The sequence below is a fragment of the Bombus huntii genome, chromosome 8, assembly GCF_024542735.1.
Source record: "Bombus huntii isolate Logan2020A chromosome 8, iyBomHunt1.1, whole genome shotgun sequence".
NCBI classification, from domain to species: domain Eukaryota; kingdom Metazoa; phylum Arthropoda; class Insecta; order Hymenoptera; family Apidae; genus Bombus; species Bombus huntii.
In genome coordinates this window covers 4,504,703-4,530,035 of record NC_066245.1, presented here as the reverse complement: position 1 = coordinate 4,530,035, position 25,333 = coordinate 4,504,703, and the positions used below count along the sequence as shown (strand labels likewise).

Here is a 25,333-nt window from a genome sequence, read left to right as displayed (position 1 = left end):
TGTGTCTGCTATTCGATCGTCCAACTTCGGTAACGCAAATACGATTTCGTTCGTAATGCCTGTGCCCTTATTTCCCAAGAAACACGTGTCTTGTGACCTTAAAGGAAAATGTTGATTGGCCAATGCATTCTAAAGCCACCCTGCCATTGGTCGGTGGATTAGATGACCACGTGGTGTCCTAGTATATAACCAAGGGTGAACTAAGAAGGTATCGGCAGTTGTGCTCGGAACATGGACAGAAGTGCAAAGATCGTTGTTTATTAACTTGCGCTTAGCTTCGATCGCGTAGTGATACCGAAACAATTTAAAAAGAACGTTGATCAAGTGCGATTACTCGGAGGTTCTGTTTGGCATTTACTTGTCACACACCGTACAACCCTTAGTGGATAGAGCACGCTTCGTACCGCATGAATTTTATTATTTTTATACGTGAACGAAGTGAGTGGAGGAATATAACTGGACCAATTGAAAGGTGTACCTCGATGCTATGATGTGAACATCCTGATATCAGATATTATTGTCACAACTTTTGGAACAAGGTTGCTAATTTTGGAGTAACTATGATTCTGTAAGGGGTATCCTCGAAAAATGTTCTAACCAGCTTTTAACAAAAGCTGTCGAGTCACAGAATCTTCACTTGTGGATATTCACAAATCTGTAATAAAAGTATAAGAAGATATTTTATTCTTTATAGAACAAAACTATGGTTGAGTTTTGTAGCGACATCGATTGTAACGATTGCTCAAAATTGATCTCCATCACTATCAATCGTGTTCGGCGTTTCTAACTTCCGGTGAATACGGAAAAAGAGTTAGCCTAGATATGTACAAACTATGGAAAGTTCATCGTAGAAATGTACGGGTAGGAAAATCGAAGGCGATGAATTTTGTATTCAAGTCGAACTATCCTATCAACCTATAGAACAACCAGATGTCCGGTCCCCACAACTTATCTTGGTACGGATATACTTTTCATGTATTTACATGGACACGAGGCATGTATTACATATATGTTATTTCCTCGTGACCATTAGAAATGTGTTAGTACAAATTAGTTAAACATGTAATTCGACGATGCATGATAAATATAGAAGTGCATTTTTCGTTTAAATTGAACATCGTGTTATAAAGAGAGAGTATACGAAGTTCAAGAATTTCTATAAAGAAAACAGCTCTAAACAAATAAAAGGACATCTAGGAAATTACTACTAAAGCGTTGCATTGATTTCTTAAGATATTTAGCATAGAATCACTATCCGTACACAGTATATATAAGAGGAAATATGTAGACCACATCATTGACATGTGGTAAAAGAAGGTGCTAGCCAAGTTATACTTTACTCATTCATTCATTACATCTATACATATTTTACTACTTGGTATCCCACTTTTTCAACTATGAGCTACGAGAAAAGTGAGATTAAATAAATCATAATAAGGATAATAACGCTATCTATAACGATTAAATTCTATGGAACAAAAGGAATTAGGAAAATCGTCCTCAAACGCCAATCGAAATCTATCGAATAATTTATGCTATACATACTAGATAAAACTCGTTTCCTATGCTTTCCTTTATTTTAATACATTGTTTCTGTCGCAGATGTTCTATGCATTTTACAACCATTTAAGCTGTGTAACTTCGGGAAAAAATTATTTAAGTGGAAACCATTCGCATAAGAAGAAAATAAGAACAATAATGGACCCTAATGCAGCTGCTGGCCACTGCACAAGATTAGACATAAGACTCTTGTGCGTGTGACAGCGGCTATGATGGGGGCTTCCACGAAGCATCGATGGTATGACAAAATCAGTATTTTTTCGAAGTGTGACAAGTAAGATTTCTAAACAGAAATTATACAAATCTTCTGGATCAAGACATGAACAAATTTTATAATTTCTCTGTAGCACAAAATATGGAATTTAGTATATGGCAAAACACTAATATTAACCAACCAATCTATCTTTACAAGGTATAATACAATTCTAAAATTATTAATAATAGGTACATTAACTTTAAATTTTGCAATAAACATTATAGAAAATCTTATAATATAATATATCGAATAGCTTGAGAGTAATATTCATTTACAAATGTGTTTTCACAATGCATAATAAAATTCTAAAATTTCTCTCTTATTCTAAATTTTATAAGTTATTATAGAAAACCTTATAAAACTTTTAAAGCTTCTATTAATAATAACTATTGAACATTTAATGAATATCTTAATTACTGTCTTAACTGAAAATATAATATACATATAAATTATAAAAATGTTCTTTAAACCCTGATTTCTGTGACCATTTCTCAAATCATAGTTACCTCCTAAAAATGGTGAAAAAACATAAAACATTACATTGTAACATAATTGTAATATAGTAATTTCTTTAATATGGCAATAAAATATTAATTATATCTATATATTATGATCATTATGTGTAAATTCCCACTCTCCTGGAATACATTTCCTCCTACCCTTTAAATAAAATAAAACTGTCTAGAAATTAATGTCAGATAAAAATTTGTTTGCAAAGAAACAACTATTATTCATCAAATGCAATTAAATCTATTTATGGCCTGTCAATTAGATAATATTCTTTGACAAAGTACATTTGTACATTACATATACATAGTCCTTTTGCTGTAAAAACATTAAAAAATCATATAATTGATAAAATTGATATCACAATGTTAATATCAAATGCATTATTATATTGAAAACAATTAGATTAATTATAACCTGGATATATGTAAACAACGTCGCACATAACCTATTAGTTGAATCTTTTCATTTTCAATAATAAGCTAATATGTCATTGAAATAGATTATGATATAAATTTTAAAATAAAAAAGATGTATAATTATGTACACTATTCATATAAAGCCAGAATAGTATTACGAAATAACATTAAAATTATAATATCAATGTCACATTAACAAAAACGAAATTCTCTAAGTAGAAAATTCAAAATGATATTTAAGATAAATTTAACTATGAACAAAATTTGTAAAAAAGAAAATTAAAAAGATCTACCTTCAACATTTAAAATGAAATCAAATCATGAAGTTCATCACAATAATTATACACTTGCATATCATGCATGTGCGTTCCGAAACCTAACCAAAGTAAATCATTGACACTCAGACTTTCTTCCTATTGGTCTATCCTATTGATATAGTGGAAAATCTCTGAACGCACGTAATTCAAACAACATTTAAATCCAAAAAGGCAAAGCTAAAAATATTCATCAATTTAAGAATGCAAATACTAATAGATTTAGAAGTCCATCGTACGTACCTCTTTATTGTAAATTATAAGTAATAATTAAACATATGGAATAATAATTCAATCAATTCAAAACATAAAAAGAAAAAAATAACAATCTGTAACAAACATGTTTATCACAACGCCGCGAAACGCTAAATCATTATATAACATTAAATTTTTTAATTTGTTATGTTTGTATTCAAGGTCAATTTTGAACATGAAATCAATAAAATGTGTACAGCGCGCTTGCGTGTGCCACAACTGCGCATCATTTGCTCGCAGTCGGTACATCGTGAAGGTCCGCGAAATTAGTGTTATTATATGGTGCCTTTATATTTGCGCTCTACTTTGACGAAATTAACTACAATGAAGTCGAACATCATGGATCTAGTTAGACAAAATTTTCACAAAGACTGTGAGCAAGCGATTAATAACCAAATCAATTTGGAATTGTTCTCGAGTTACGTCTATCTGTCTATGGTTAGTCAATATATCGATTAAGTGGCTATTCTAGACGTTGAATTTTCTTTAGCAATAAAATTTAAATAAAAAGAAACATCTTATTTCCTATACTATTATTTTCATCATGAATACTTTCTGTGTTTTTATTTCATGTTCTATTATCGTGATTATTTTTGTAGGCATATTACTTCGATAGATGCGACGTAGCTTTACCAGGGCATTATACGTATTTCAAAAAAGCTTCAGACGAAGAAAGAGAACACGCCATGAAATTTATGACTTATCAAAACAAGAGAGGTGGCAGCATCACTTTGGCACCTATTGAAAACCCGCCAAAAAATGACTGGATCAGCGCTCATGACGCTATGACGGAAGCATTGAAGCTAGAGAGACAAGTTAATGAGGTATGTATGTTTATTAAAATTTTATTTCAAATGTAATAATTGTTATTAGAATAGAAAAGTAATTTTATACAAAATTATATGAAAATAATATTCCTATATACATTTTGATTATGTCTTATTTCTTTAGAATGTACGAAATACTTTCAATTATAGTTTAATTCCATTGATATTTTTAATATATCAACTTATTCCCCTTTATAGATTCTTAATACCCGTTCTTTCAAGTGGGGGTGTAACTCAGTGGTAGAGTGTCCGCTTCGCATGCGGAAAGTCCTGGGTTCAAATCCCAGCTCCTCCAATCTGATTTTTTTTTTCTTTATAAATTTGTAACATGAACATTTTGCAGTAATAAAATGTAATGTTTTTTAGTGAAATATAAAGTATATAAATATTTTTATAAATATTTTATCATTTTCAGAGTCTTCTCCAAATACACGCCTTAGCGACTCGACACAACGATCCAAACTTGTTAGATTTCCTTGAAACTGAGTATCTGAAAGAACAAGTAGACTCCATCAATGAACTTGCCAACCACATAACAAAATTAGAAAGAGTTGGCGATGGTGTAGGAGTACATATCATCGACCAAGAACTTGGGGGATAAAACGCCCTTTTAAAAATTTAACACTATTATTGTAGTAAAAACGTCAACATACTATGCATGGACAGAGAATGAGCAAAAAATTGTACATTACACAATACTAATGTGAGAAATAAATACAGTATTTTAATTTCTATTGCTAAAATAAATATATATGAACTTGTATAATTTTGAAGTGTTGTACATTTCTGCATCAAATTACAAATACTTCCAAAAAGTATTAGTAACAAATTCATTTCGGATTGAATCTACATCTTTTACCATGTTAAGAAGTGTGACAAACGTTATATATATTGTACAACGTAGTGCTAACTTTGAGCGCAATAAAGCTTGGCAATCCTGATTATATATAGTTTCTATTTTTGTTTCAAAAACATTTATGCGTGATATCGAAAATAAATTGCGAATCGATAATATGACATATGACATAACATACAAATAAAAATGAAAATTTTTTAAAGAATAATTTTTACAATTGACGAAGTTCTTTATATCAAGAAATGTGTATGTAAATTGTTTGTAACTAAAGATAAATCATGTTAAAATTGCGTAGTGATAAAAAAATTCTTAGTGATGTTTTCAACTCGTTTGTTCGACAATTATATACTAAAGAGTAAGTTTGTAACTTTTATTTATGAAAGAATCTAATATTGAGTATAATTCGAAAATGTAAGTAATCTTTTTGAAGAACTAAACTCTACAAGGGAATATGTAAACCAAAACTATTTCTTGCCAAATTTTTGGCAACCTCCTGCAAGGATGAATTTTGCATTGATAAACCTACGAAATGGCCAAGTGGAAAACCGGCCAATTTTAAGTTTCATCAAGAAACTGAAACTATATTAAACGAACAAATAAATACGGAACTGAAAGCTTTCTATCATTATTTGTCCATGGTGAGATAAAAAATAGAACTATTTGTTTCTTAAAAAGATAAATAAATATATAGTTTTTTTTAATAGTATTAGCTTTAATGTAAATCGGTTATTTTCTATAGGCTGCATACTTCGGGCGCGCAGATGTAGCATTGCCTGGCTGTGAATCATTTTTCATGCAAATGCATCACGAGGAACATGAGCATGCTATCAGATTCCTAAATTACGTCAAAATGCGCGGGGGTCTTGTAAATTTATGTCCAATACAACCTCCTTCCGACCAAGATTGGAAATGTCCATTGCACGCTTTTAAAGTAAATAATTAAAAGAAAGAATTAAGTATTCTCTTTTAATAATATGCATGGTTATTAAATTTGTTTAGACAGCATTGACTTTGGAATTAGAGGTAGCTGAAAAACTAGTAGCAGTAAATGCTGTTGCGGAAAAACATGGTGATTTAAATGCTAGTGATTTTATTGTTACCGGCTTTATGGAAGATCAGATGAAGAGTGTGAATGAAATGGGAAGATTTGTAGCTGTCCTGTCTGGTATCGGTGATCAATCATTAGCACGCTTTATATTTGATAAAGATTTACTTGAACATTACGTTCAACCAAAATTTAATATTCTTCGTTCAAAACTGCGACCAAATAGTACTGACAAGTAATATTTCCGCTTTCTTATGTCATATAGTATATGATATATCATGTTTATATTTAATTTGAAATAACAATATATGTACATGTCAATTACATTATAGGGAAAGTGAAAAGCCGATACAATACTTGAAGTATTACGATAAAAATACTTGAAAAATATTAATAAAAAGATCATTTTTCAAACAGTGTATAACAATTTAATAAAATTTCACTTACAAAAAAAAGTAGAATTTTCCGTATGATAATAAATTAATAAAAAATGTGAATATGAGTTTGTTCAAAGATTAATCGCTTCGTTTTCATGTAATGTAATCGTTTGTGTAATTTTAGAACACACCGAATCAGTGAATAATGAAAACCAACTGTTTCGTATCATGCATTGAAAACGACTTAGCATGGCAGAACTATTACATGCATTTAGTTGTGAAGATAAAGTTGCAATAAAAACGGATGTTTTAGTGACTAAGTAATTTCTCTTTGTCTAAATTAAATACGGTATTCGGGATTATTTAAATTTTTTATTCGTTATATTAAAGGATTTTAATCGCGGTATTATTTATAATATAGTGTAGTGCGAGTGTTAGATTTAGATCGGTAAAAAAATCACAATTATTGTTAATACGTAATTAACCCTAATTTTCATGAAACAATTTTGTATTATTACGAATGGACGCGAGTAATTGTTCATGGTTCGAGGGTAAGTTCAAGAATGGCTAGCGATTTGTCGAGTGAGTGTACGGAAACAGTTGGTGTGTTAGATGAGAAAGAAGAAGGTGAGATATCCTTGGAAGATGTAAGTTCTTCCGAGGAAGGACATTTAAATTACGGATATGGCACTAAAATTTCTCATTGTTCAAATTTTCTGTCGACTCAACAAAATGCAACGTGCTGTACGGCTCCTGCCAAGTTTTATCCTTCCAAGGGTTCTAATAGAAGAGGTAAATTAAATAATATAGTGTTTTTTTAATACTTTTAACTTCATATTGTTTATATTGTTTATATTGTTATGAAAAATAAGCTTGAAATAAAATTCAATTTTCTTTTATTAAATATGAATATTAAAAAAATATATTTTTAATATTTTGGGATATAATTTGTGTAAAATGTATTTCTATTTGATAACATATTGAACCTTTCTATACCCAATGTATTATTATTCTCGACATATCATGTTCTAATCAAGTAGAAGTTGACCTTATTCTACAAGATGCAGTCCAGGGCAAAGAAAATCTTCATCAAATGAAAGAATCAGGATGCATTGGAACAAAACATACAGCTTCTACACTTCAAGAAAAAAATGACGACCTTGTGCCTATTTCAAGTGACAGTGATATGGAAATTGTTGGTCTTGCAGATAATTCTAAACAAATTATGATACGTTCTCCTTCCAAAAACAGAAAGAAAAAAAAGAAGAAAAAGAAAAGAAATCGTATACTTTCATTGGATAATCTAGATTCTTCGGCTACTGCAGATGTATCTAAGAAAGAATGCGCTAGTATAGTAAAAGATGATACGACAAAAAATACTTCTAGGTCACATCACAGAGAAATGAGTCCTATTCATAGAAGAAGTAGATCAAGAATAATTCTAAGATCACCACCCAAAAGACATAGATCTCTTATAAAAACAAGATCTCCTTTTAGAAGATCAAAATCGCCAATTACTCGTACTAGATCACCAGTGACAAGGAGGTCTCCAAGAAGACTTAAATCTCCTAAAAGATCACCATACAGATCTTCAACAAAGACAATGCCTCGGAAAACGTCACATATTGACTTAAAATCATCCCATAATTATACTGATACTACACATAAATTACTAAAAAAAGTCAGAAAATTAGATTCAATGGGAACTCATTCATTAGAAGAAACTTTAAATAAAAATAAAGAGCATGCATCTTCATTAAAAGAGAAGTTAACAAATATGATGAAAAGTGCTTCTAACAATAATACTGATTTGACAAATTCTTCAAAAGGAAAATCTATAAAGGATATAAATAAAAAGGAATCTAATGATGCAGATGATGAAGAAGATTTGGCATTATTAAGGCAGAAAGCTCTTGAAACAAAACAAAATAAATCAAATAAACAAAATGAACAGCTAAAGACTGAAACTATAAAACATGTGAGTGCAAATATGAATGATGATCAAGATGAAGAAGATTTGGAATTAAGAATGATTGCACTTCGTTCTGCTGTATTAAAAAAACATCAGAATAGAATTCAAAAGGGAATTCAATTGGGGAAGTCTAAGAAATCTAATAGCTTTCGTAGTGAAAGTCCATTTACTCAAAGCTTTTTAGATAGCATTCCTATACCTGGAGAGGAAAATTCTGCATCACCACCTCATACTCCATTCCCTGTAAATGAAAGTGATCATACAGAGGATATGGAATTAGATACATATGTTGAAAAAGAAAAAGAAAAATTACCATATTCTCCAACAGACAAAATTACTGCCAATATATCTGTGGATACAGAATTGTTGGGTATTCAACCATCTGATGTATCGTGCATCTCTCTTAATGGAGCAAATAATAGTGCAAATTTTAATACATCTATAACAAGTAATCAGGATGATCAAAAATCTTATCAGGAGAAAATTGTTGAAAATCGAAGTTTTTTGCCAAATATTGCATATTATGCACAATCACAAAATCCATTATGTGCTACAAATGCAAATATACAATATTCATCAACTGACTTAACAGAAACTTTTAAATCAGATTTTATGAAAGTACATCATTCTCATTTAAATGTATCTTCTTATGAAAATACATGTGCTACTGTTAAAAGCAATCATACTTCTGAAGTTTTAGATATTAATTCGATCCAAGAAATGCCTTATTCTCCAACTGACACTCCTGTATATGATCCTGATTTATCACATGCTCTTCCACAAGCTCTTGGTCCACTAACTATCTCAAATTCTTCCTTAGTTTCTTTAGAATCATATATTTCTAATACATGTGGAAATAATGAACAATATAATAATGTATCAACAAATCAACATACACAAAGTACAAAACAAGTAGACAATGTAAATGAAGATGAACAATTAAGTAAAGCAGAAACATTTTCATTGGATCCAATTCTTAGGTCTAATACAAGTTATCTTATGGAATCAATATCTCCTAGTAGTTCAATGATAACAATTGATGATCTTCCTGAAACTGAAGCAGATGTAAATCTATTAACTGATACTTTCAAAAACATAAAAACTTCAGAGTACATTCCAGATATATCAAATAATGTTAAAGACAAAATATCAGAACCGCTTTATATGAAGGGATTACCAGATGTTACCAAAGATACAAATAAAATACCAACATTAATTAATAGAACACTAGTTCCAGCACCAATTTTGAAAACAAACAAACAATTGCAACTGCCACTACCAACTAGAAAGAATGCATTACAACAAGAACCTACATTCAAAAGTGCAGAAATGCAGCCAGTTGTTATTAATAAAGAAAGTAGTACAAAGATAAATGCTTCCTTTAAACCTATAAAATTAATGTCCTTTTCACAAAAGTCACATTCTATTTTAACTATACCAACTGCATTTCATGAAGATGTAACTAATGAAATATCTACAGATAAATCATCTCATATCTCACTAGTAGAAAGTAATCCCAGTGCAACTCTGGCACAAAATAATATAATTACAAGCCCAAATAATACAGGTGATATTAAAATTCTAACACAAAAGAAAAAGAAACTGCTTAAAAGGGGATTAAAAAGAAAAAGTGCTGCATCATTAATTGCAAAAAAACACAATACATTATGTACAAACGATGATAATGTAAATACTGTAGATAAGCAAATATGTAAATCAGATCAAGTTCTTTATGCAGATAATAAACAAAATCAAAAAGAAACGCAGACACGAATGGACGAGACAGATTGTGTCCATATATGTACGTCAGAAATGTCCAAAAATATTGATGATAAACTAAATAAAATTTCTTTAGAAACTAATGAAGATAAAATACAGAGAAGTAATAATTCATCTAATGATCATCAAACATCAGCACAAGAAAAGAGTACAGAAAACAGAAGACAAAGTCTTGATGAAGATGAAGATGCATTAAGGGCAATTTTATTAGCTTCTTTGCCAAAACGAACAAAAATCACTAACAGTTGTTCCAATTCAGTTGCACTTACAACAACAAGTGCTACATCTGCTGTATCAAATCAAACTGTATCAAATATGGTATTATCTACAGTTAATAATTTACCAACTCCACATATAAATTTATGTGGTTCTGAAAACGATAAAAATCAATCAAATGCCGGAGAGAAAATATATAATGTTACACAGAAAAGTTTATCTCTTGAAAGTATTAAGGCTTCAAACACAGTAATTGGAAGAAAAAGATCAATTCCTATAACAAAAAGTCCACAGAAGAAATTTATAAAAAGAATTTCAATTCCTGCAAGTACAAAAGTTGTAAATAATGCGAAAAAATACCAAAATACAATGATTCAAAAGAGATTAAATTTACAAAGAGCTACAATTTATAACAAGCAAAAAATTGCAGAAAATGAAGTTCTGTCTAAAATGAAATCTAATGACAGTAAATGGTCTGCTAATACAAAGGCATTGTCCGATACACAAAGGATTGTTATAAATTTAGAGTCTGATACAGAAAGTGATTCTGAATCTGAATGGCAAAAGAGTACAGCTGCTTCTTCAGCACATACTGTCACAATAGAAAAACATCAACCAGCAATAAATCCTACAGCAGAGTTTGAAAAAAATTTAGATCAATTTTTACGTGCAGTACGGAAAAAACAAGAATCTATGGCAGCTGCAAGACCAACTGTAATATCACAAACATCTAAGAAAGATGCAGTATTAGTAACAAAACCAGAAAAATCAAATTCATCCAATCTACAAACACCACTGGTAAGAATACTACAACAAAATATTCTATCATATATGAAATATTTAATTATTTGACTATTTTTACAGGCTGTTCGTCATTTACCTGCATCTCAGCAAGAGGAATATCGACGGTTAAAACAACAAATTTTAGAACGCGAGAAGCTGAAGCTACATAAAACAATAGAAAACAACAGTTTAATAAAAAATAAAAATATGGAAGTATCTTCAAAACCCATATCATCCAATAGCTCAAGTAAACAGTTATATGCGAAACTACATTATACAATACCCTCAAAAAGTCAAAGTATAAGTACACAACAATTAAATAAGGAAAATTGCTCTAAAAATTTAGCAGATTCAGTAAAAAGTACCACTATATCAACGAGCAACATTCAGTCATGTATCAGCAAAATGTATGATGTTGATAAACAAGAACATACAGATCCAACTCAAACAAAAGCACTAACAAAGTCAATAATAAATAATATATCTGTATCTGCTGAAAGTAGTCCAAATAATATTGGAAACAAAGCAGTTGGAAACATGCAACCGACGAATATATCGCGAAAGAGTCCAACGAAAACAAAAACTTCACCTAGCTTAAAAATTTTATCTACGGATGAAGTAAATCGAAAATATGTACAGGTACAAGTAAAAAATGATACAAACGATCGAGTGGTAACAATAAATGATAAAGTGACCTTAAATAACGAAACAATAATCGATCGAAGTGAAAATATTTCTGGAAATAAAAATAGCAGTAATAAAAATATATATGATAATAATATAAATCAACTTTCATGTCCTACAAAGGAAGACATTGTTTCTAATAATACTCCATTTGGTAATAACAATACAGTGGACTCAGATACATCGACTATTATTTTATCAAGAACACCTCAAAGTTGGAATGAAAGTCTTAATACATCTGAATCTACAATATATCTTCCACAATGTCAGGATGATACATTATTGACTTCAAGTACAAAAGATAAATATGACATCCATTTTCTATCGCCCAAAAACAATATATCACCAAAAGATATAAGAAGCGTAGAAGAAAATTGGGAAGAAATTAAAAAAGATGTCAAGACAGAGCTAAATACTCTTATTAATCTTTCACGCGCGGAACAAGAACAACGTTTAATAGATACAGAACAAGAATTAGTTATGAAACGGTAACCAACTTTCCAATGAAAATTCATTAATATCCATTAATTTTTAGTGTATTTCTATATAGTAATTTATTCATTTCTTGATAAAACAGCTATACAATCTTAGATGATTTGGCGAAGATGTCGCAAAATCTTCGTCAGTGGCATATGGAAAGAGATCTACAGACGAATTTAGCGGCTGAAGTCAAAAAGCTCAGGGAACAGCTCAAAGTTGCTGAAGAAAGATTACAAGTGCAACGTAATCGTATTAATAATATAGGTCCAAAAGTAGTAGAAGCTCGCGGAAAAATCAATGCAGGTCGCCAAAAATGCTATAAACTCGCAATTATTTGTACAAACTTGGGAAATAGAATTGTAGGAAGAGATTATAAGTAATATATTAATAGAATCATTACTATTAATCTTCAAATCACTGTGAACACAAAATATAAATATTTTTAATTCTTTCACTGTATCTTCTAGGATACCTGAAGCTGGAGCACAACTTTTAGATAATAGATTGAAAGAAGTAGCTAATCACACGCGGCAACTTTCCCGGAAAAAAGTACCATCTATTGACATTTCCGACATATACGAATTATCAAAATTGGAAGAAACAACTGTGTCTAGTGCATGTACAGAAATTTGTCAAAGTGACACTCTGGAAGAATCCAATACAACAATTTTAAACGAAAATGAATCTCCAATAAAATCTAATGAAATTAGAAAAACTGTACACAAAGAAGTTACTACAGTAAATGTAAGTGATACAGATAAGAAAAAAAATATAGTATTAAATAATTGTGCTCCAAGCATTAATGAAGAAAGTACACCTACACAAAACAACCATGAACAAGAAGTATCTACTGAACAAACAAACTTAAGTGATAATCCTGTTCCTACTACTGGTGTGCTTAACTCGCAAGATGCTCAAAAGCTGGATAATGAGGTAGTGGTACCAGAAAATAATGTAATAAGGTCTACAACTTTAGAAGCGGGCAGTAAAAGGAGGAATGCTACGAGACTTGAAGGGGAACTTTCAACGAAAAAAACACTTTTACCTTATGAATCAATATTAACACACTTTAAGGTACCAAGGTGGGTTTTTGCTCTCTAAATATTTCAATAATATAGGATATTTATTTCTAAATAAAAAATATACAGTGTTCTTCTAATTTAACTTTCACAAAAATTTCGAGTATTTTTTTTGTTGTTTTTATCATTCTTAACCAGGAACACGAATCCCAATGGCGTCCTTTGTCCATACGAACTGATGGGAACATGCAGTGATGGAGATTGTCAATTTATTCATCAAACAGGGAGCCAAACCAAGTAGCATTTAGCTACCAAAATGGCATTGTTAAAATATACGTAAGGTGGTTTTAATCTTTATTCATAAGATTCAGAGGACATTAAAAAATAAAAATCAAGATTTTTATTGAAAGTGATCACACTTTATTATAATCTATTAACTTCTAAATTCCAACAATTTTTATTATGAGTAAATGTTATCACTTTACAATTACAGATACTACTATTTCTGAGAATGCAAAATCCCACATAGATGGAAGCTGTTAACAAGCAGAAGTAACACCCGAAGATGGTAAGTTATCTTCATCACGGCAAGAGTTTGTGCACAAATTAAAGTAGCAATTTTATTATATAAGATCATAAATTTTAAAAAAAGCAAAATTTTTAATACTGTGCTATTTCAAGCTTCTATTCTAACGAAAATTTAAAGAAAATTTGCTGCAAGTGTTTATTTTTTACATATGTAAAAAGTGTCATATATGAACTGCAAGTAACTAGTGTGATTAATGTAAAAGAGAAAGAAGATATTGTTGACCGATTGTTGAAGGCAGCCGAATGACTGGCCAACGTCGGGCATTGCAACAAATATTCATTTCATACTTCTATATAAGTTACCTCATAAAAGTCTTGTACCTGTATAATAAAAGATTAATATTTTTTTCTAATTGCGAGTTTATTTATTTTTAAACTTAAGTTTATATCCCTTAGCCATAGAAAACAATATACAATCTTCCTAAACTCTATATTTGTTACTAGGAAATTTCCCTTGATTTTTATATTTGTGTTAGATTAATTTGTCCTTAACCCTAAGTTCATCCCATCGACTAATCCATTCCCTTGGACATATAGATGTAAAGACTTGTTTAAACCAAGTGCATACGTCTGATCCCTCTCCTAAAGTACGCTCGCAACGATAGAAATCATGGTACATTACCCAACAGCGTAATGTTTGATTTTGTTGTTGAAATCTAAATAACGATATTACAAATTACTTTAATTCAGAATATGAAAAAGATCAATTTTAATCATATTATAGATGTCAGTTAACGGAAAAGTAACATAATAAAACAAACCTTGGATCTTCACCAGGAAATACAAATCGTACATGTCTTTTTTTGTCTTCCTGTTTAAGACATGGATCATCTTCGTCTACAGTTATAGTTATCTTTTTCTTCGGTTTTCTTTCATCTGTTGCGATATTATCAATCATTAGATTTGTATCATTCGTATCATACATATTATCTTCATCTCTTTTTTGAGAAGTAGTTTTCATTTCAACCGAAATATTAATTTTATTATTTTCATTGTTTTTATCAGAATCCATTATATTTTATATCCATAACTTAATTCATGTACATAAATAAAATATACTATTTATAATAAATTAATTTATAATAAGCGTACAATGAATTACGCGAAACGAATAATACATGAGACAGAAAATTAATAGAGACGTGAATGTCGATTAGAGTATACTTTATTTTATTGTGACAATTCAGATTTTTTGAACATAATAAATAAAAATAGAAATTTGAAAATGTAGAACTCCCTCTATGTGGGCAAACGTTTATTATCAATTACTTAGTTGCTTACGAAGAATTATATTGTATAACAAATTTGAAATTATTTAATTTTTAATATCTCTAATAAATACTAAACTTCCTCTGTGACTACTTTTCATTTTAAATATAGAAGTTTTTCAGCAATAAAATAATAGATAAAATTTGTATTTAGTGCAGCCAACTGCGAAATGTATACAAATTAATCACAACTTCAGAGGCATGTGCGGTGACACAAGATAAGGAAGGATGAAACAATACGTGTTTTGAAAAGTATTTTTTTGCTAATATTTAAAAACAATAATATTAATATGATACCGTTAGGGCATTTACTTCTTTATGCTATTTTATTTGCAGTAATATGTATAATTGTGGTACGTTTCTAGGTTATAATTACAATTTTTATGTTATTTAAATTTGTATAAACGTGGCAATTCTATAGGTACATTAATATCTTATAATTATAATTTGTTTTATTAAAATATTGTATACGTAGCTGCGATTATTTCTTCGATATTATAATGAAATTAATTACATGCTTTCAGTTTTCTATAATATTATTTATAATAACGAAACCATATCCAGAAATATGGCAAGATGAGAAGGAAAAGTACTTTTTCAATCCAAAAACGAAAAAAACAGAAGCTTTTCCGTCTTTATATGAAAAATGGAGCGTACATTTAAGTGTTATAGTACCAGCTTATAATGAAGAGCAAAGATGTAAATACTGATGCATTAACAGTAATGTTATGAAAACATAATGTGTTTATATATTTAATTTATAGTGCCAGTAATGTTAGATGAGTGTTTGGAATATTTGGAAAACCGTTCAAAAAATGGGTGTACTTATGAAGTGATTATAGTTAGCGATGGAAGTTCAGATAAAACTGTGGATATTGCTCATCAGTATGCATTAAAATATGATAACATTAGAGTATTAAATCTTGTTAAAAACAGAGGGAAAGGTGGGGCAGTAAGACTGGTTAGTAACAGAATATTATGAAATTTAATTTATTATTATTGTCATTATCTTTTATCATAATTATTTTTATTTAAGGGTATATTAAGTGCAAGAGGGAGCGTAATATTATTTGCAGATGCTGATGGTGCTACTAAGTTTACAGATTTAAAAAAGTTAGATGATAGTTTGAAAAATATATTAGGATGTAAGTTATCTCTTAAGGTATAATATAAAGTAAACTTAAATATTTATAGTGACAAAACCATCTTTTCTAGTTGATTATATAGATAAGCCAAATGAAATCAGTTCTTCTCATGCAATAGTATGTGGATCTAGAGCTCATTTAGAGAAAGAAGAAACTGCTAAAAGAACCTTTTTTCGATTGTTACTAATGCATGGATTCCATTTCCTAGTGTGGTTTTGGGGAGTCAGAGGTATTAGGGATACACAGTGTGGTTTTAAACTTATAACACGTGAATCTGCAAGAGTTGTATTTCAAGCTCTACATGTTGAACGTTGGGCATTTGATGTAGAAATGTTATATATTGCAAGAATTCTAAACATTCCTATTATTGAGATTCCTGTGAATTGGACAGAAATTGAAGGATCCAAAATAGTCCCTTTCTGGAGTTGGTTACAAATGGGTAAAGATTTATTTTTCATTTGGTATAAGTATAGAATTGGGGCATGGAAAATAAAAAGATCTAAACAAACGTAATACAAATGTGCACAGAACTCAAAATATTTATAAATAAACCTTTTATTCAATATTTTCATTATAGATAACATTAGATATCATGTTTAACACAATTAGATAATATAATTTACCTAGTAATCATGAAATATTTTTCCTTTGTAAGGAAAATTTATAAATATGGAAAACCATAACAAGCTTTATTTAATAACCTTGTATCCTGTTAGGATGATAATAATCTTTATTTTAGTGAACAATCATATACAAAAAAGTATGATAGATTATCATAAATGTTTTTAAAGAGAAAGAGAGCTGTTTGCTGTTTTAGATTAACTTAATCAAATTGGGCAAGATATATTACTTCGTTTATATATTTATTCTTTTATCCATTATATGCATTGTAATATGTAATGATCATTGTTAATAAATAACACTTTATAAAGAAGTAATTTTTAATTCAATTAATATAGTTTATTTTATTCTGAGATTTTAAATAATTTTCTAGTAATTTCTTTATACGTACAATGATATAGTACAACATTATATAAACAGATCATGACATTTATGTACTGAATCCTAGAGAAAATCGTCCGAAGATCGAGTCGTGATTAGTTGTGAAAAATTAATCTGGAAGACAAGAAGGTCCTCGTTCTGCCCATGCGTGACATGCTATGAATGTCTCAAACAGAGACAGAAACATTTTTCTCATCTTCGTCTGTCTCACAAGAACGCAGATTTTGTTGACCTTCCATGTTGATTTTTTACGAGTAGACATGATTCAATTTTCGGGCAATTTTCCCTAGCAAATATCAAGACCTGTTTGTATGATCTACAAGATATACTATATAGTTGAAAATAACCAGCCAAATAGCTAATATGATTAATATGATATAGTATATATAAACGTAGTATAGTAACTAGTCACCATACGTTAGAACTATCAGTGGTGTGACGTGTTTATGACGTCGTATTCTGCGAAACTTTTTGCAAATTAATTCATATTATCTTTTACACTGTCACCATAATAAGTTACAAAGTAACGTTAGACAGATAGAAGTGTTAAATATAATTATTTCTAATCCTATATTTTGTGAAAGTAAACATTAGTTGAAAGATGGCTTTTGTATCACCTATGCCTAGTCGAGAATTTCTCTGGGATGTTTTTCAAAGGTATGTCAAACTTTATTTGAGTTTTATTCGTTTATCTAATTCTTTCATATCGAGCATATAACCTTTATAATTCTGCATATGTTTTGTCATTCAAATTGTAATATGGTAAATGTTAAATTATATTTAATTATATATATGTATTATGTTATCCTTAATTAGGTCTAGCTTATTCATGAATGATACGAATTACATTTATATATTGCAAATTATACAAATTATGTATATATATACAGAGTGGATTAGCTTAATATCTGGCTCGTTTATTGTTGTGCGAAAAAACTTATCGTGACAAAATTATATGCATTATTTCAAAGGGTTCATGCAATGATGCAACGAATTTTGACTCGAGATCATTTTGTTTCGAAATTCAGCGTCATTAATATTTCTTTAGATGGAATTTTATATCTTTTCATACGCGATCCGATATGATTTTTTATCCTCTACACAAAAGTATTAAGGTATTTTTATCTAAAAGTTCGTCATTTAAAAGATATTTTAATTTTAATTTGATTATCTTCCATACACAGCTTTATAAAATTAACATATTTATTTATTCATTCATTTTATAAATAATTGTATACTAAATACAATTTTGATAATAAATAACATATGACACAAACAAACTTAATGTTTTTTGGTTTGGATATTGCAGAGTTGATAAGGACAGATCTGGTGCAATTACTGCAGAGGAATTACAGCAGGCTCTTTCTAATGGGACTTGGACACCATTTAATCCAGAAACAGTTCGTTTAATGATTGGTAATTATTTGATTTTATTGTTTTAAATGACCACGTAAATCAACAAAAATGTTTAAAATGATATATTATAACAATGTATTCCATAGTTTCTGAGTAGATCTGCATGGTCTTTTATCATATTTAATATATTTTTAGTTTATCTCATTGCATTCATACAGGTATGTTTGACATTGACAAAACTGATCCTGATTCTTCAGGTATGTTTGATAAAAATCAAAAGGGAACAGTTAGTTTTGAAGAATTTGGAGCTCTGTGGAAATATGTAACAGACTGGGAAAATTGCTTTAGATCATTTGACCGGGACAACAGTGGAAATATTGATAGAAATGAATTAAAAACAGCTCTCACAAATTTTGGATACAGATTATCAGATCAAATTATAGACACTCTTATACGCAAATATGATAGAGCTGGTCGTGGCACTATATATTTTGATGATTTCATTCAGTGCTGTATAGTCTTATATGTAAGTATTCATTTGTGTAATATTTTGTTAGATTATGTACATTTATGCTTAAAAAAATATATAAATTTTATTTTTTAGACATTAACTTCTGCCTTCAGACAGTTGGATACAGATTTGGATGGTGTCATTACGATTCACTATGAGCAGTTCCTAGGCATGGTATTCAACCTTAAAATATAAGACATTTTTATGCTTGACCAATGTTATTCTTGCCTATGTTGGCACTATGTTTTTTATTGTACAAATACTATACAAACTATTTGATGCCAAATCTGAAAATCTGGAAATACGACTTTATTTTATAAAGCTTTTTCCACGCCAAATTTAAAATCTTATGTATTTAATGTGCTTGTATGTTCAATTCTTAATTAAGAAATTATAAATAATCAGTTATATGTATATATAAACATTCCAGGAAAAATGTATACATATAACTAAATTTGATCATAAGCATGAAAATTTAATTTTTATTCTTTGTCTGTTATAGGAAAACAGATATAATAAATGTTACATATAAAAAATATTTAACAAATAATTATTAGATGTTACAAAAAAGTTGGACATATTTCAGATAAGAAATATGCAATTGAGATAAAAAAAAATAATTAAAATTTCCTCTGCAGTATACATTTCATAAATGCTAGACTTGTAATTTCTATAACACAGTATACAAAACACATGCCAATTATAGATACATTAAAAATCTGATACTTTCTATACCTTAGTACCTTTAAGTATTCTTTAGTGATCTAATATCAGTACAGCTTTTAAGGCACAGCACTTCAAAATCTATTAAATCATATATAAGTTTGATAAAATACGTACAAAGTTAAAGTTATTTTAACTATATTTTCTCAAAATGCTATATACTATTTGCATTATGTATGAAGTCCATATTTCTGTACTTTTCTATTATTATTAAATTGATTATAAACATATATTTTAATTGAATCTATGTGTACATATGTATATTTTTCACCATCCTATTTATTCATTGTTTGACTAAAAAAAGCGTGAAAATAAGTTATACAATAAATTGAGGAACTAAATAAAGAACATATATGTAAGTACATATGTAGTCACGTATCGAATGCAATCGGTTACTGCATTAATTCTTCAGCCTTAAGGAACAGTAGTTTGAAATAAACGACACATTAAAATAGACTGATATTTTTTATATGTTTAATAAAATTTGATTTATTTTTTATAATGAATTTAGTAAATTTCTGCCGAGCTCTTCCAAAATTGGTATGTAATCTGAAACTTATACAACATAAAACGTATAGGTTAATGCTTAAAAGATATCTTTTCTTCTGTGCTTAACAGGAACTTCATGCTCATTTAAATGGATCCCTAAGCGTGGATACTTTGAAGAAATTGTATAAAATGCAAAATCCTAATTCAGAAGACTCTGACAAAATATTTACGAGTATAAAAGATTTTTCATCATTAGGCGAGTACGAATGAGTTTTCAACTTCAAATTATATATTGTGTTATTATATTGAAAACGTGCAATAATTGATTCGTAGGTGTTTCAAAGTATTTGACATAGCACATTCATTAGTAGTAACACCAGAAGCAGTTTTTCATTCTACCTACGATACAATTAAAGAATTCAAAGATGATAACGTAATATATTTGGAGCTTAGAAGCACACCACGTGTTATTCAAGGAAAAATGACAAAAGAAGAATGTGTAGAAGCAATTATAAAAGCATTTGAGTAAGATTTAACTAAAATGTTTGTTTTTTAAACAATCAATCAAACATCTAAGTACTTTTAACTGGATATTATAGGGTGTGCAAGATTGATTTTCCAGGCATATTATTGAAGTTATTAATATCTATTAATCGTAAACAAGGATACAAAGCAGCACAAGAAAACATAGAATTAGCAATAGATTTTATTAAGAAATATCCCCAATATATTGTTGGACTTGATCTCAGTGGAGATCCAATGACAGGAAATACATTTTTAGAATTATTGGAAAAAGCTAGAATGGCTGGACTTAAAATTGCAATCCATTGTGCAGAGGTAGAGATTAGTTACCATTTAAACTGAACTTAATCTTGTTGAATCTTTGAATACATTAAGTGTTTTCTCATTTGTCTCATATAGATTTCAAATGAAACTGAAACAATAGATATCCTTGAATTTAAACCAGACAGATTGGGACATTGCACTTGCATTCATCCCACACTACAAGGATCAAACAAAATATTTAATTTGCTTCTTAAGTCAAAAATTCCTGTAGGTAAGAGTGGTAAACATATGAAAATTTGCTAATTACTTTATACAGAAATATACTGAATATTGTTTTAACATTTGCTTTTTATCTTTTGTTTAGAATTGTGTTTAACTTCGAATGTTCAATGTAAAACAGTACCTACTTATGAATCTCATCAATTTAAATATTTGTTTGAAGCTGGACATCCTATTTGTCTTGGTGTGAGTAGAGTTATTAACATTTATCTGAGTAATTATTTGGAAAGAATATTTTATTTCTTTTTAGACCGACGACAAAGGTGTTTTTCATACATCTTTGTCTCACGAATACGAAATAGCTAGTTCAACGTTTGGTTTAGAACGAGAACAACTCATAAAACTTTGTCTATCATCTGTACAATATGCTTTTGCGACATTAGAAGAGAAACAAGCAATATTGTGTAAGATCGAAAAATTTGCTAAAGAATATAACGTTACATATTGAAATTGTAATGAATTATCGTCAATGAGATCGACAATTCATGTCGCTACATATATGTATAAAAATTTGGTAGACACAAACATTCGATCGAATTGACAAAGTATATACATGTTGTATAAAGACATAACGAGGTCATAGACTATTGAAATAAAAGTAATATCGATTTTATTCGTTATAATATTTGTAGACTCGTTTACATGGATTTACAGATAATTAAGCTACTTACAAAGATTAAAATAGTTAATGTCATCAGCATTCTGTTTTTTTTATTTAAATTGTATATAGTATATACAACGTATATAATAATTATTACAATGTTATGCCTACAAATATGCTGATTTTTTTTCGACATTGAAGAAAAAAAGTAGTAATACTTACAAACCGGCGTCAGTCTAGTCGGTTCAATAAACATTAATAATTGTCTTGTAAACTATGAAAATCATCGAGTGCAGCGAAACTGGTAATGTTATATTTATTTTTTTGTTGCTCATTTTTGTATTTGATGTTTTTAGCATTTTAGTGTTTCGTGTAATCAATTAAAAAGTAAAACGATGAATTTACCACATAAAAAAGATGGTCAAGAATCAAAATGTCGTCATTAATTTCAAGATCGCCGCAGGAATATTTTTCTTATTTGAGATCAAATGTTTCGAATAAAAATGAAAAAAAGAAAGAAAAAAGGGATCAGCCTTTTATCTTCATGCAAGAGCAACAAGGATTTCTTTTCTTAACTTTGATTCAAATATTCCTTTTTCTGTCATTTTTTCTTTTTTTTTTTTTTTTTGTTCTTCTATTAGAACCGTCACTTGCTAGCACGCCATAACAAGATGATAGTAGTAAATATCTGAATAATACTAATAGTAGTAATTGGAATAATAGCTATATGGTTGTAATATTGACGATGATGACAATGTCGCTCTTAATAATAAGAAATTATTTCTATCCTACATAATATACATTCTATGTAACAGTCTTTTGGTTAATATTCGATATATAAACAATAAAACAATTTCATTTCCTCACCTGCATCATTATTAATACGCAGATGCTCAGATCTTATTGTGTTATGTCGGGTTCGGCTATTGCTTTAGAGATGGTCGATAAATCATTCGCCAAATCTCTTTCCTGATATATCTTATGTCCTTTGTATTATTGTTGCGCGGATTATTCTCTAATATCTTATCTCCGCTACGTCTTTATCCTAACAACTATGCCTATGGGTGGTTTTATTTTCGTACTCATTGTATTGCGAATACACTTATTTTCTACAAAGGATATACATTTCAATTCGTTACGTACGTTACGTACTAGGCATTATGTAAAGTAAACATTACTATATTTATATATTTATAGATCGATTCGTGGGTGTTCAGTGTTTTATAGTTACTTGACTGCGGTATTGTTATCGAACTGGCCCTAGCAGACATCGAAAAACATCTTTATTCATCGTTAAAAAATAAAGAGATTTAGGAAATTTGACGATGCGTGAGTCAACGGTAAAGGTGCGAACGGATCAAACATTCGGATGATACGCCGCTAAATGCTTCTGTAGTAAACGCCCGTACCTTTTGCGTACTTAGTATAAAATAAAGAAAACGACGCGAAAGTATAGAATAAAAATAAAAGAATATGTAACAATGTGTTCTAAGCCCACGTTCTGTTTCGTGAAGACCACTCACGAAAGAATCATATAAAAATGTCTGAATGAAAAGTGAAGGATCAAGCATTTTCACTTTCCGATTCTTTTTTGTCAAAGGGTTTGGCTGTAACAAAAAGAAAATGAAAGAAAATAAAAATTTTGTATCTAGTAGTGACGGTAGAAGTGGTAATAATAGTAGTAGTACTAATAGTGGTAGTAGTAGTAGTAGTAGAGTAGTGGTAGTAGTAGTAGAGTAGTGGTAGTAGTAGTAGAGTAGTGGTAGTAGTAGTAGTAATAATAATAATAATAATAATAATAATAATAATAATAATGATGATAATAATAATAATAATAATAATAATAATAATAATGATAATAATAATAATAATAATAATAATAATAATAATAATAATAATAATAATAATAATAATGGATTTTTCTTATAAACTGTCGCACTGAACTCTGTTCCTTTTTCTCGCTCTGGTTCTCTCTTACGGAAGGCAAAATATATTTGAATGATTATGTACACTTAACAAACGGGCGACAAGATGGACAATTGTCTACGCACGCATTTACGTAGGTGTACATATATATGCATGTACTCGCATGTATATATATATAGTATATTTGTATATACACATATACACACACCTAGATTCTACATTTGCAATGATATCGTATTGATAATAATGATAAAAACAAACGCACACGTGCTGATTTAAAATGCTATAAAATATCCGTAGGAGATTCGATGAAAAAATAATATATATTTGTAGAGTTTGTGAAGTAGAAAGCATTCACCAGTGATCTTGACTGGGAGCACTAGCTGAATATAACGATTGGTTTAAGGAGCAAATTTTGGAAAGAGAACTGTGATTACAAGAAAAAAGAGAGAATTCCACCAGAAATTAACATATGTTCTTTCTCGCGAATATTTTCCGTTCTAGTTCACCCTTACAAATATGTACTATTTTTACTACTTTTTTGTTTCGTTTTTTAATTATATTATTAAGGTTGAACGAAAGGAAAGACAATGCGAGATCTGCGGCGAACGATACACAGAGAAGGTTTCTATCGAACGAAAGAAACCGTAAAATATAAAGATACATAATTAAAAAGATATCTTTTCATTGCACTCAAAACATGCATACATTATTTATACAATACCATTCATAATATCATCATCTTAGCGGCCTATTGTCATCACGATTAATTTACGTATCATATATATTTATACAATTTCTAGGAACCTAACAGGTATTCGTGTATGATACGAGCAAAAGACAATTCGAGTTGGTAAATGTAAATTATAGTCTTCAAAGAAAAATCAAGTTCGATCATGGCAGACTGCTTCTCGTTCGTTCACGGGTTATTACCCTTGTTATATGTAGATAATCATCAAGTATCAAGACAACGTGATAGGCTGATGGTTCCTTAATCGTTGAGCATTCACGAAATCACACTCCGAGACGGTTTTGAATTGCTGTTGCTGCATGTTGGTGCATTGTCCTTGGTTCTACTGCTACTTTGAGCGAACAAAACACCTTGATACATCACTCCATTCAGCTCCATACTGACTACTAAGGAATTATCACCGTTTCTTCCATCTCCTACAACCAAACATTTTATAGAATGAAACATGTGATATTATGGACTGAAATGTTATTTAAAAATATTAAAATAGCAAAAAATATCAAACATAGAAGATAGATAATTTAAATGGAGATATATTTTGATATTATGCGAAGGTCAA

At 29.4% G+C, this 25,333-nt stretch overlaps 8 protein-coding genes and 1 non-coding gene across 17 annotated transcripts in view; 7 read left to right on the top strand and 2 right to left on the bottom strand.

The window, feature by feature from the left end:
• Positions 1–3,513: 3,513 nt before the first annotated feature.
• On the top strand, positions 3,514–4,905 carry LOC126869075 (soma ferritin-like). Its single transcript, XM_050625251.1, has 3 exons — positions 3,514–3,749; positions 3,911–4,135; positions 4,554–4,905. The coding sequence occupies exons 1-3, from the start codon at positions 3,591–3,593 to the stop codon at positions 4,737–4,739; spliced, it is 570 nt and encodes a 189-aa protein (XP_050481208.1). The 5' UTR covers positions 3,514–3,590; the 3' UTR covers positions 4,740–4,905.
• Trnaa-cgc (transfer RNA alanine (anticodon CGC)) lies at positions 4,362–4,433 on the top strand. Its single transcript has one exon. It is a non-coding gene; the product is annotated as a tRNA-Ala (tRNA).
• A 146-nt stretch (positions 4,906–5,051) lies between the features above and the next one.
• LOC126869071 (soma ferritin-like) lies at positions 5,052–6,541 on the top strand. Its single transcript, XM_050625243.1, has 4 exons — positions 5,052–5,349; positions 5,425–5,632; positions 5,734–5,925; positions 5,994–6,541. The coding sequence occupies exons 1-4, from the start codon at positions 5,273–5,275 to the stop codon at positions 6,276–6,278; spliced, it is 762 nt and encodes a 253-aa protein (XP_050481200.1). The 5' UTR covers positions 5,052–5,272; the 3' UTR covers positions 6,279–6,541.
• A 121-nt stretch (positions 6,542–6,662) lies between these two features.
• LOC126869052 (uncharacterized protein MAL13P1.304-like) lies at positions 6,663–14,290 on the top strand. Of its 4 annotated transcripts, none has more exons than XM_050625157.1 (7): positions 6,663–7,208; positions 7,457–11,181; positions 11,248–12,338; positions 12,428–12,706; positions 12,798–13,412; positions 13,548–13,685; positions 13,843–14,290. In XM_050625157.1, exons 1-6 carry the CDS (start codon positions 6,980–6,982, stop codon positions 13,648–13,650), a joined length of 6,042 nt encoding a protein of 2,013 aa, XP_050481114.1. In that variant the 5' UTR covers positions 6,663–6,979; the 3' UTR covers positions 13,651–13,685; positions 13,843–14,290. The 4 variants fall into 4 exon arrangements, with proteins under 4 accessions (XP_050481114.1, XP_050481115.1, XP_050481116.1 ...); XM_050625158.1 differs by having other exon boundaries at positions 13,548–13,690; XM_050625159.1 differs by having other exon boundaries at positions 7,478–11,181; positions 13,548–14,290.
• On the bottom strand, positions 13,843–15,021 carry LOC126869077 (uncharacterized). The gene is made up of 2 exons (XM_050625255.1): positions 14,699–15,021; positions 13,843–14,593 (listed from the first exon to the last, which is right to left on the bottom strand). The coding sequence occupies exons 1-2, from the start codon at positions 14,947–14,949 to the stop codon at positions 14,410–14,412; spliced, it is 435 nt and encodes a 144-aa protein (XP_050481212.1). The 5' UTR covers positions 14,950–15,021; the 3' UTR covers positions 13,843–14,409.
• Positions 15,022–15,219: 198 nt separating this feature from the next.
• LOC126869066 (dolichyl-phosphate beta-glucosyltransferase) lies at positions 15,220–17,300 on the top strand. 2 transcript variants are annotated; one of them, XM_050625231.1, is made up of 5 exons: positions 15,220–15,558; positions 15,730–15,904; positions 15,970–16,166; positions 16,242–16,350; positions 16,559–17,300. In XM_050625231.1, exons 1-5 carry the CDS (start codon positions 15,496–15,498, stop codon positions 16,861–16,863), a joined length of 849 nt encoding a protein of 282 aa, XP_050481188.1. In that variant the 5' UTR covers positions 15,220–15,495; the 3' UTR covers positions 16,864–17,300. The 2 variants fall into 2 exon arrangements, with proteins under 2 accessions (XP_050481188.1, XP_050481186.1); XM_050625229.1 differs by having other exon boundaries at positions 15,224–15,558; positions 16,421–17,300.
• Positions 17,301–17,453: 153 nt separating this feature from the next.
• LOC126869074 (programmed cell death protein 6) lies at positions 17,454–20,185 on the top strand. 2 transcript variants are annotated; one of them, XM_050625250.1, is made up of 4 exons: positions 17,454–18,009; positions 18,662–18,768; positions 18,966–19,234; positions 19,313–20,185. In XM_050625250.1, exons 1-4 carry the CDS (start codon positions 17,954–17,956, stop codon positions 19,412–19,414), a joined length of 534 nt encoding a protein of 177 aa, XP_050481207.1. In that variant the 5' UTR covers positions 17,454–17,953; the 3' UTR covers positions 19,415–20,185. The 2 variants fall into 2 exon arrangements, with proteins under 2 accessions (XP_050481207.1, XP_050481206.1); XM_050625249.1 differs by having other exon boundaries at positions 18,927–19,234.
• Positions 20,186–20,301: 116 nt separating this feature from the next.
• LOC126869064 (adenosine deaminase-like protein) lies at positions 20,302–23,751 on the top strand. 2 transcript variants are annotated; one of them, XM_050625227.1, is made up of 7 exons: positions 20,302–20,482; positions 20,561–20,691; positions 20,765–20,956; positions 21,031–21,268; positions 21,353–21,488; positions 21,582–21,682; positions 23,295–23,751. In XM_050625227.1, the coding sequence occupies exons 1-7, from the start codon at positions 20,444–20,446 to the stop codon at positions 23,322–23,324; spliced, it is 867 nt and encodes a 288-aa protein (XP_050481184.1). In that variant the 5' UTR covers positions 20,302–20,443; the 3' UTR covers positions 23,325–23,751. The 2 variants fall into 2 exon arrangements, with proteins under 2 accessions (XP_050481184.1, XP_050481183.1); XM_050625226.1 differs by lacking the exon at positions 23,295–23,751 and adding an exon at positions 21,747–22,963.
• A 207-nt stretch (positions 23,752–23,958) lies between these two features.
• LOC126869058 (protein dead ringer) overlaps positions 23,959–25,333 on the bottom strand; it is a 139,149-nt gene continuing 137,774 nt past the window's right edge. For all 3 annotated transcript variants that reach the window (XM_050625190.1, XM_050625191.1, XM_050625192.1), the window contains one exon: positions 23,959–25,190. In XM_050625190.1, the coding sequence (XP_050481147.1) occupies positions 25,030–25,190 (161 nt within the window). In that variant the 3' untranslated portion in view covers positions 23,959–25,029. The remainder of the gene's footprint in view (positions 25,191–25,333) is intronic.